The sequence below is a fragment of the Pleurodeles waltl genome, chromosome 3_2, assembly GCF_031143425.1.
Source record: "Pleurodeles waltl isolate 20211129_DDA chromosome 3_2, aPleWal1.hap1.20221129, whole genome shotgun sequence".
Lineage (NCBI taxonomy): Eukaryota > Metazoa > Chordata > Amphibia > Caudata > Salamandridae > Pleurodeles > Pleurodeles waltl.
In genome coordinates, this window is record NC_090441.1 from 153368132 (window position 1) to 153380222 (window position 12091).

The 12091-nt window shown below is 52.0% G+C and overlaps 1 protein-coding gene across 2 annotated transcripts in view; it reads left to right on the forward strand.

Annotated features, from left to right (window-relative positions):
• Positions 1 to 1346: 1346 nt before the first annotated feature.
• SGSM2 (small G protein signaling modulator 2) overlaps positions 1347 to 12091 on the forward strand; it is a 761725-nt gene continuing 750980 nt past the window's right edge. Inside the window, exon 1 of one of the 2 annotated variants that reach the window (XM_069227030.1) lies at positions 1347 to 3043. In XM_069227030.1, the coding sequence (XP_069083131.1) occupies positions 2987 to 3043 (57 nt within the window). In that variant the 5' untranslated portion in view covers positions 1347 to 2986. The remainder of the gene's footprint in view (positions 3044 to 12091) is intronic. The other variant, XM_069227029.1, reaches the window with a different exon arrangement.

Sequence of the window (12091 nt, forward strand, 5' to 3'; positions counted from 1 at the left end):
TGTGACTTGTTTGCTATCACATTTAAAAACATGAAGGCTGGCAAAAAGATTTGATAGTGGTGCGGAGTTAACTTACTGCAACTTGGTATTTTTTGGGTTGCAAAATGCCCAAACACGTTTTATTCGTGTGAAGGCGTCAAAACTCCAAGAAGTCAAAGTGTAGACATGGTAAAGACCAACCTTGAATGTTTTATTGCACATCTGTGGGCCATAGGGTGTGTGTCTATGTGATGTAGGGGCCCCGGTCCCTGCAAGGGCCCCTGACTCTTAGGCAAGAGTTTAGTTGGCTCTCAGCAGAGAGGCTCCTGCCACTGTAGGCGGAGGGGCCCCTCAACGTGGAGATGCCCCGGTGGGGCCCCTGGCAGTGTGTGGAGGGGGTGATCTTATGCCAGGAAGGGCTCTTGTTAGTGACAGAAAGGGGGTGGGGGGTAGCCTGCCAGTGGGTAAAGATAGACAGTACTAGTGGGGATGGGCTTCTGACAGTGAGAAGTGGGGGGGGGGGGGGTGCTGCACTGAGGGGTTTGGAGGGGCTTCCTTGTCCCTGGGGCCTGTGGATGGGGCGTATATCACTGAGGGAGTCGGAAGGAGCTCCTGCCAGGGAGAGGGAGTGGAGGGGCGGCTGGCACTTGTTGGGAGGGGACGCGAGGGGGAGGGGGGCAATAAAAGGGGCGGGGCTCTGCCGGTGAGGAGGAGTGGCTGCTGTCAGTGGAGGGGTGAGAGAAGCTGCTGCCCATGGAGGGGTCGCTGGCTGGGAGGAGATGGCGGGGCTGCTGTCACTGGAGGGTGGGGGTGGGGGGAGTGACTGCTGTCAGTGGAGGGGTGGGAGGGGCGGCAGTGAGGGGGAATGACTGCTGTCAGTGGAGGGGTGGGAGGGGCGATAGTGAAGGGGAGTGACTGCTGTCAGTGGAGGGGTGGGAGGGGCGATAGTGAAGGGGAGTGACTGCTGTCAGTGGAGGGGTGGGAGGAGCCCCCGGCAGTAAGGGGGGGGGCAGCTGTCAGTGGAGGGGTGGGAGGAGGCCCCGGCAATGAGGAGGAGTGGCTGCTGTCAGTGGAAGGGCGGGAGGGGCAGCTGTCACTGGAGGGGTGGGGGCTTCTGTCACTGGAGGGGGGGCGGCAGTGAGGGGGAGCTGCTGCTGTCAGTGGAGGGGTAGGAGGGGCAGCTGACTCTGGAGGAGTGGGGGGCTGCTATCAGTGGAGGGGTGGGAGGGCCCTTGGCACTGAGTGGGAGGGGCAACTGTCAGTGGAGGGGTGGGAGGAGCCCCCGGCAGTGAGGGGGAGGGACAGCTGTCAGTGGAGGGGTGGGCGGAGCCCCCGGCAGTACATCCATTCAGGAGCTGTGGCGGGGAGGGGGCATCGCTCGCTGTCAGAGGTAGAAGCGCTCCATGGCTGCAGCTCACCGAGGGGCTGCGCCGGGCAGGAGAGGGAGAGGGGGGATAGGGAGCTGCCCCTCATCGGGAGGGAGCTGTGCGGAGCTGCACCTCATCCGGAAGGCAGAAGGAGCTGTGCTGTACTCACGAGGCAGAGGGAGCTGTGCGGAGCTGCACCTCGCCAATGAGGAGAGGCAACTGCACCCGGGAAGCTTCACCTCACTCGGGGAGGCGGAGGGAGCTGTGCTGAGGAGCTACTGCTGTGGACCTGCACCTCATTAGGGAGGTAGAGGGAGGTGGGAAGGGAGCTGCACCACACCCGAAAGGCGGAAGGAGCTGTGCTGGAGCTGCACCACACCCGAAAGGCAGAAGGAGCTGTGCTGGAGCTTCACCACATCCGAAAGGCAGAAGGAGCTGTGCTGGGGAGCTGCACCACACCCGAAACACAGAAGGAGCTGTGTGAAGAGCTGTACATCACCCGGGGGTCCAGAGGGAGCTGGGCTGAGAAGCAGCACCTCATCCGGAAGGCAGAAGGTGCTGTGCTATACTCACGAGGCAGAGGGAGCTGTGCGGAGCTGCACCTCGCCCATGAGGAGAGGCATCTGCACCGGGGAACTGCACCTCACTCGGGGGGCAGAGGGAGCTGTGCTCAGGAGCTAATGCTGGGGACCTGCACCTCATGTGAGGGTAGCTGCACCACACCCGGGAGGCAGAAGGAGCTGTGCTGGGGAGCTGCACCACAACCGAAAGACAGAAGGAGCTGTGTGAAGAGCTGCACTTCACTCGGGGGGCAGAGGGAGCTGGGCTGAGAAGCTTCACTTCACGCAGAAGGAGATGTGCGGGGGAGCTGCACCTCATTTAGGAGTCAGAGAGAGCTGTGCCGAGAAGTTGCACCTCAAGGCAGAAGGAGCTGGGCTGAGGTGCTGTACGTCTCCTGAGAGGCAGTGGGAGCTGTGCCGAGGGGGTGGGGGGTACTCCTCACCTACGAGGTAGAAAGAGCTGTGCTGATGAGCTGCACCTCACCCATGAGGTAGAAAGAGCTGTGCTGAGGAGCTGCACGTCACCCAGGAGTCAGAGTGAACTGTTCTAAGGATCTGCGCCTCACCAGGTGTCAGAGGGAGCTCTACTGAGGTGCTGTACCTCACCGTGGCGTCAGAGGGAGCTGTACTGAGGAGCTGCATCTCCCCCATGAGACAGAAAGAGCTGTGCGGGGGGAGTGCACCCCACCCAGGAGTCAGAAGGGGGCTGCACTGAGAAGCTGCGCCTCACGAGGTGTCAGAGGGAGCTGTACTGAGTGGCTGTGCCTCACCCGGAGTCAGAGGGAGCTGTACTGAGGGGCTGCACCGCACACAGGGGTCAGAGGGAGCTGTGCTCAGAAGCTGCACTTTACCAGGGGTCAAAAGGAGCTGTGCTAAGGAGCTGCACGTCACCAGGGGTCAGAGGGAGATGTACTGAGGGGGCTGCACTTCACTTTGGGACGAGGGGCTATACTTTGTACAGGCTCATCCTCGAAGGAGAGCTGTGTGGAGCTGCACACCCAGGGGGCGCCTCGGGCGGACCTCCCGTGAAGTGAGCAGCTCGCCGGCAGAGCCCCCGCTGCCACCCCCGGATCCGCCGCCATGAGCTGCTCGTCGGACTCGACCAAGGAGCGACTGCTGTGGAGCGTGAAGAGAGAGGTAGGGGTGCTGTACATGGCTGCTGGCACTGAGTGACACTGTATACTGCTGCACATGGCTGTCTAGCGCTGACTAACACTGCACACCGCTGCACACATCTGTATAGCACTGTGGGACACTATACACCGCTGCACTCATTTATATAGCACCGTGACACCGTGCACAGCTGCACACGGTTGTCTAGCACAGAGTGACAATGTACACCGCTGCACACAGCTGTCTAGGACTAACACTGTACATCGCTGCACTCATCTGTATAGCACTGTGTGACACTGTACACTGCTGCACGCGGCTGTCTAGCACCGACTAACACTGTACACCGCTGCACACATCTGTATAGCACTGTGTGACACTATACACCGCTGCACTCATTTATATAGCACCGTGACACCGTGCACAGCTGCACACGGTTGTCTAACACAGAGTGACAATGTACACCGCTGCACACAGCTGTCTAGGACTAACACTGTACATCGCTGCACTCATCTGTATAGCACTGTGTGACACTGTACACTGCTGCACCCGGCTGTCTAGCACCGACTAACACTGTCCACCGCTGCACACATCTGTATAGCACTGTGACACTGCACACTGCTGCACACTGCTGTCTAGCATTGAATTACATTGTACACTGCTGCACACCGCTGTCTAGCACTGTGTGACACTGTACACTGCTGCACACACCTGTATAGCACCGTGTGACACTGTACACCGCTACACATGGCTGTCTAGCACTGAGTGACACTGTGCACAGCTGCACTCGGCTGTCTAGCACTGAGTGACACTGTACACAACTGTCTAGCACTGAGTGACACTGCACAGCTGTACAGCTGCACATAACTGTCTAGCACTGAGTGACACTGTGCACGGCTGCACACGACTGTCTAGCACTGTGTGACACTGTATAGTGCTTCAGAGAACTGTATAGCACTGTGTGACACTGTACACTGTTGCACACATCTCTATAGCACTGTGTGACACTGAACACTTCTGCATACATCTGTATAGCACTGTGTGACACTGCATACGGCTGCCTAGCACTGAGTGACACTGTACACTGTTGCACACCGCTGTCTAGCACTGTGTGACACTGTTCATAGCAGCACACGTGTATAGAACTGTGTGACACTGTACACTGCTGCACACCACCATGTATTGGTGTTTACGGTGGTGCTCTACTGCACAAATCTGTGTAGCACTGTGCGACACTACACACTGCTGTGCACCACCATGCACCAGTGTTGTATGTGGTACTCCATGGAACAAATCTGTATAGCAGTGTGTGACACTGTACTCTGCTGCACACACCATGCACTGGTGTTCAAGGTGGTTCACCACTGCACACATCTGTAAAGCACTGAGTAACACTGTACACTGCTTCACATCAGCATGTACCAGTGTTGTCGATAGTACACCACTGCACACATTTGTATAGCACTGTTTGACACTGTACACTGCTGTACACCACCATGTACCAGTGTTCACAGTGATACACCACTGGACATTTGTATAGCACTGTGTAGCACTGTATACTTCACCATTTATCAGTGTTGTCTGTGGTACACCACTGCACACATCTGTATAGTAAGTACAGTGTGACACTGCACATTGCTGCACACCACCATGTACTAGTGTTCACGGCGGTGCACCACTGCACACACCTGTATAGCAAGTACTGTGTGACACTTCACACTGCTGCATACCACCATGTACTAGTTTTCACGGCGGTGCACCACTGCACACATCTGTGTAGCAATGTGTGACACTGTACACTGCTGAACACCTCCATGTACCAGTTTTCACTGTGGTACACCACTACACACAGCTCTACATCACCATTTACCAGTGTATGCCACTGCACATCTCTGTGTGCCACTGTATACTGCTGCGAGTCAACATGTACCAGTGTTCACTGTGGTACACCACTGCACACATCTGTATAGCAAGTACTGTGTGACACTACACACTGCTGCACACCTCCATGTACTAGTGTTCACGGCGGTGCACCGCTGCACACATCTGTGTAGCACTATGTGGCACTGTACACTGCTGCACACCTCCATGTACCAGTTTTCAGCATGGTACACCACTACACACAGCTCTATATCACCATGTACAGTGTACACCACTGCACATGACTGTGTGCCACTGTACAGTGCTGCATATCAACATGTACCAGTGTTCACTGTGGTACACCACTGCACACATCTGTATAGCAAGTACTGTGTGACACTGCACACTGCTGCACACCACCATGTACTAGTGTTCACGGCGGTGCACCACTGCACACATCTGTGTAGCACTGTGTGGCACTGTACACTGCTGCACACCTCCATGTACCAGTTTTCACCGTGGTACACCACTACACACAGCTCTATATCACCATGTACCAGTGTACACCACTGCACATGACTGTGTGCCACTGTACAGTGCTGTATATCAACATGTACCAGTGTTCACTGTGGTACACCACTGCACACATCTGTATAGCAAGTACTGTGTGACACTGCACACTGGTGTACACCACCATGTACTAGTGTTCACGGCGGTGCATCACTGCACACATCTGTGTGGCACTGTGTGGCACTGTACACTGCTGCACACCTCCATGTACCAGTTTTCACTGTGGTACACCACTACACACAGCTCTATATCACCATATACCAGTGTACACCACTGCACATGACTATGTGCCACTGTATACTGCTGCATATCAACATGTACCAGGGTTCACTGTGGTACACCACTGCACACATCTGTTTAGCACTGTGTGACACTGTACACTGCTGTACACCACCATGTACCAGTGTTCACAGTGATACACCACCGGACATTTGTATAGTACTGTGTAAAACTGCACACTGCTTTACTTCACCATTTATCAGTGTTGTCTGTGGTACACCACTGCACACATCTGTATAGTAAGTACTGTGTGAAACTGCACATTGCTGCACACCACCATGTACCAGTGTTCACGGCGGTGCACCACTGCACACATCTGTATAGCAAGTACTGTGTGACACTTCACACTGCTGCATACCACCATGTACTAGTTTTCACGGCGGCGCACCACTGCACACATCTGTGTAGCACTGTGTGGCACTGTACACTGCTGCACACCTCCATGTACCAGTTTTCACTGTGGTACACCACTACACACAGCTCTATATCACCATGTACCAGTGTACGCCACTGCACATCACTGTGTGCCACTGTATACTGCTGCGAGTCAACATGTACCAGTGTTCACTGTGGTACACCACTGCACACATCTGTATAGCAAGTACTGTGTGACACTGCACACTGCTGCACACCTCTATGTACTAGTGTTCACGGCGGTGCACCACTGCACACATCTGTGTAGCACTGTGTGGCACTGTACACTGCTGCACACCACCATGTACTAGTGTTCACGGCGGTGCACCACTGCACACATCTGTGTAGCACTGTGTGGCACTGTACACTGCTGCACACCTCCATGTACTAGTTTTCAATGCAGTACACCACTACACACAGCTCTATATCACCATGTACCAGTGTACACCACTGCACATGACTGTGTGCCACTGTACAGTGCTGCATATCAACATGTACCAGATTTCACTGTGGTACACCACTGCACACATCTGTTTAGCACTGCGTGACACTGTACACTGCTACAAACGGCTATCTAGGACTGACACTGTACACCATTGCACACATCTGTATAACACTGACTGGCAATGTACACTGCTGCACATCACCATGTACCAGTGTTCACTGTGGTACACCAATACACACAGCCGCATACCATCTTCCAGCTCCTTAAGTCACTGCACATTGCTGTGGTATTGAGGACATCTGTTTATCACTATATGCCACACCACTGCACTTCACATATACTACTGCACACTACTGGATTCCAGTGGACAACACTATACTCACTGTACACTGGTCTCCCATTGCATACTACACCAATGTGTATCACTCCCAGCTACTTCATTTCACACACTGGGCAGACAGAGGCCAAGTTGAAGGACTGCCCGTGCTCTACACCACCGTACACACCACTTATTTTCACATCACTGTGTAGACAGAGGCCAGGTGGAAGGACGCTCGGCGCTATACACCAATGTGTATCACCACAAACTAGTTCATGTCATATCACTATGTGCACAGAGGCCAGGTGAAAGGATGTCTGGTGCTCTACACCAATGTGTATAACCACAAACTAGTTAATGTCACATCACTATGTGCACAGAGGCCAGGTGAAAGGATGTCTGGTGCTCTACACAAATGTGTACCACTACAGAGTTTCACATCACTGTGCGCACAGAAGCCAGGACGCCTGGCGCTCTACACCAATGTGTATCACTATAGACTACTTCATTTCACATCACTATGTGCACAGAGGCCAGGTGCAAGGATGTCTGGTGCTCTACACCAATGTGTATCACTGCAAACTACTTAATTTCACATCACTACGTGCAAAGAGGCCAGGTGAAAGGATGTCTGGTGCTCTACACCAATGTGTACCACTATAGAGTTTCACATCACTGTGCGCACAGAAGCCAGGACGCCTGGAGCTCTACACCAATGTGTATCACTATAGACTACTTCATTTCACATCACTATGTGCACAGAGGCCAGGTTCAAGGATGTCTGGTGCTCTACACCAATGTGTATCACTGCAAACTACTTAATTTCACATCACTACGTGCACAGAGGCCAGATGAAAGGATGTCTGGTGCTCTACACCAATGTGTACCACTATAGAGTTTCACATCACTGTGCGCACAGAAGCCAGGACGCCTGGAGCTCTACACCAATGTGTATCACTATAGACTACTTCATTTCACATCACTATGTGCACAGAGGCCAGGTGCAAGGATGTCTGGTGCTCTACACCAATGTGTATCACTGCAAACTACTTAATTTCAAATCACTATGTGCACAGAGGCCAGCTGGAAGGACGTCCGGCGCACTACACCAATGTGTACCACTACAGAGTTCCACATCACTGTGCGCACAGAGACCAGGACGCCTGGCGCTCTACACCAATGTGTATCACTATAGACTACTTCATTTCACATCACTATGTGCACAGAGGCCAGGTGCAAGGATGTCTGGTGCTCTACACCAATGTGTATCACTGCAAACTACTTAATTTCACATCACTATGTGCACAGAGGCCAGGTGAAAGGATTTCTGGTGCTCTACACCAATGTGTACCACTACAGAGTTTCACATCACTGTGTGCACAGAAGCCAGGACGCCTGGAGCTCTACACCATTGTGTATCACTATAGACTACTTCATTTCACATCACTATGTGCACAGAGGCCAGGTGGAAGGACATCCGGCGCACTACACCAATGTGTATCACTGCAAACTACTTAATTTCACATCACTATGTGCACAGATGCCAGGTGAAAGGATTTCTGGTGCTCTACACCAATGTGTACCACTACAGAGTTTCACATCACTGTGTGCACAGAAGCCAGGACGCCTGGCGCTCTACACCAATGTGTATCACTATAGACTACTTCATTTCACATCACTATGTGCACAGAGGCCAGGTGCAAGGATGTCTGGTGCTCTACACCAATGTGTATCACTGCAAACTACTTAATTTCACATCACTATGTGCACAGAGGCCAGGTGAAAGGATTTCTGGTGCTCTACACCAATGTGTACCACTACAGAGTTTCACATCACTGTGTGCACAGAAGCCAGGACGCCTGGCGCTCTACACCAATGTGTATCACTATAGACTACTTCATTTCACATCACTATGTGCACAGAGGCCAGGTGCAAGGATGTCTGGTGCTCTACACCAATGTGTATCACTGCAAACTACTTAATTTCACATCACTACGTGCAAAGAGGCCAGGTGAAAGGATGTCTGGTGCTCTACACCAATGTGTACCACTATAGAGTTTCACATCACTGTGCGCACAGAAGCCAGGACGCCTGGAGCTCTACACCAATGTGTATCACTATAGACTACTTCATTTCACATCACTATGTGCACAGAGGCCAGGTTCAAGGATGTCTGGTGCTCTACACCAATGTGTATCACTGCAAACTACTTAATTTCACATCACTACGTGCACAGAGGCCAGGTGAAAGGATGTCTGGTGCTCTACACCAATGTGTACCACTATAGAGTTTCACATCACTGTGCGCACAGAAGCCAGGACGCCTGGAGCTCTACACCAATGTGTATCACTATAGACTACTTCATTTCACATCACTATGTGCACAGAGGCCAGGTGCAAGGATGTCTGGTGCTCTACACCAATGTGTATCACTGCAAACTACTTAATTTCAAATCACTATGTGCACAGAGGCCAGCTGGAAGGACGTCCGGCGCACTACACCAATGTGTACCACTACAGAGTTCCACATCACTGTGCGCACAGAGACCAGGACGCCTGGCGCTCTACACCAATGTGTATCACTATAGACTACTTCATTTCACATCACTATGTGCACAGAGGCCAGGTGCAAGGATGTCTGGTGCTCTACACCAATGTGTATCACTGCAAACTACTTAATTTCACATCACTATGTGCACAGAGGCCAGGTGAAAGGATTTCTGGTGCTCTACACCAATGTGTACCACTACAGAGTTTCACATCACTGTGTGCACAGAAGCCAGGACGCCTGGAGCTCTACACCATTGTGTATCACTATAGACTAGTTCATTTCACATCACTATGTGCACAGAGGCCAGGTGGAAGGACATCCGGCGCACTACACCAATGTGTACCACTACAGAGTTCCACATCACTGTGCGCACAGAGGCCAGGACGGCTGGCGCTCTACACCAATGTGTATCACTACAGAGTTCCACATCACTGTGTGCACAGAGGCCAGGTGGAAGTACACCCGGCGCCCTACACCATTGTAGAGCACTACAGACTACTTTATTTCACATCACTGTGCGCACAGAAGTCAGGACGCCCGGCGCTCTACACCAATGTGTACCACTACAGACTAGTTCATTTCACATCAGTATGTGCACAGAGGCCAGGTGGAAGGACATCCGGCGCACTACACCAATGTGTACCACTACAGAGTTCCACATCACTGTGCGCACAGAGGCCAGGACGGCTGGCGCTCTACACCAATGTGTATCACTACAGAGTTCCACATCACTGTGTGCACAGAGGCCAGGTGGAAGTACACCCGGCGCCCTACACCATTGTAGAGCACTACAGACTACTTTATTTCACATCACTGTGCGCACAGAAGTCAGGACGCCCGGCGCTCTACACCAATGTGTACCACTACAGACTAGTTCATTTCACATCACTATGTGCACAGAGGCCAGGTGGAAGGACATCCGGCGCACTACACCAATGTGTACCACTACAGAGTTCCACATCACTGTGCGCACAGAGGCCAGGACGCCTGGCGCTCTACACCAATGTGAATCACTACAGAGTTCCACATCACTGTGCGCACAGAAGTCAGGACACCCGGCGCTCTACACCAATGTGTACCACTACAGACTACTTCATTTCACATCACTATGTGCACAGAGGCCAGGTGGAAGGATGTCTGGTGCTCTACACCAATGTGTACCACTACAGAGTTTCATATCACTGTGCGCACAGAAGCCAGGACGCCTGGCGCTCTACACCAATGTGTATCACTATAGACTACTTCATTTCACATCACTATGTGCACAGAGGCCAGGTGCAAGGATGTCTGGTGCTCTACACCAATGTGTATCACTGCAAACTACTTAATTTCACATCACTACGTGCACAGAGGCCAGGTGAAAGGATGTCTGGTGCTCTACACCAATGTGTACCACTATAGAGTTTCACATCACTGTGCGCACAGAAGCCAGGACGCCTGGAGCTCTACACCAATGTGTATCACTATAGACTACTTCATTTCACATCACTATGTGCACAGAGGCCAGGTTCAAGGATGTCTGGTGCTCCACACCAATGTGTATCACTGCAAACTACTTAATTTCACATCACTACGTGCACAGAGGCCAGGTGAAAGGATGTCTGGTGCTCTACACCAATGTGTACAACTATAGAGTTTCACATCACTGTGCGCACAGAAGCCAGGACGCCCGGAGCTCTACACCAATGTGTATCACTATAGACTACTTCATTTCACATCACTATGTGCACAGAGGCCAGGTGCAAGGATGTCTGGTGCTCTACACCAATGTGTATCACTGCAAACTACTTAATTTTAAATCACTATGTGCACAGAGGCCAGGTGGAAGGATGTCTGGTGCTCTACACCAATGTGTACCACTACAGAGTTTCACATCACTGTGCGCACAGAAGCCAGGACGCCTGGCGCTCTACACCAATGTGTATCACTATAGACTACTTCATTTCACATCACTATGTGCACAGAGGCCAGGTGCAAGAATGTCTGGTGCTCTACACCAATGTGTATCACTGCAAACTACTTAATTTCACATCACTACGTGCACAGAGGCCAGGTGAAAGGATGTCTGGTGCTCTACACCAATGTGTACCACTATAGAGTTTCACATCACTGTGCGCACAGAAGCCAGGACGCCTGGAGCTCTACACCAATGTGTATCACTATAGACTACTTCATTTCACATCACTATGTGCACAGAGGCCAGGTTCAAGGATGTCTGGTGCTCCACACCAATGTGTATCACTGCAAACTACTTAATTTCACATCACTACGTGCACAGAGGCCAGGTGAAAGGATGTCTGGTGCTCTACACCAATGTGTACAACTATAGAGTTTCACATCACTGTGCGCACAGAAGCCAGGACGCCCGGAGCTCTACACCATTGTGTATCACTATAGACTACTTCATTTCACATCACTATGTGCACAGAGGCCAGGTGGAAGGACATCCGGCGCACTACACCAATGTGTACCACTACAGAGTTCCACATCACTGTGCGCACAGAGGCCAGGACGCCTGGCGCTCTACACCAATGTGTATCACTACAGAGTTCCACATCACTGTGTGCACAGAGGCCAGGTGGAAGTACACCCGGCGCCCTACACCATTGTAGAGCACTACAGACTACTTCATTTCACA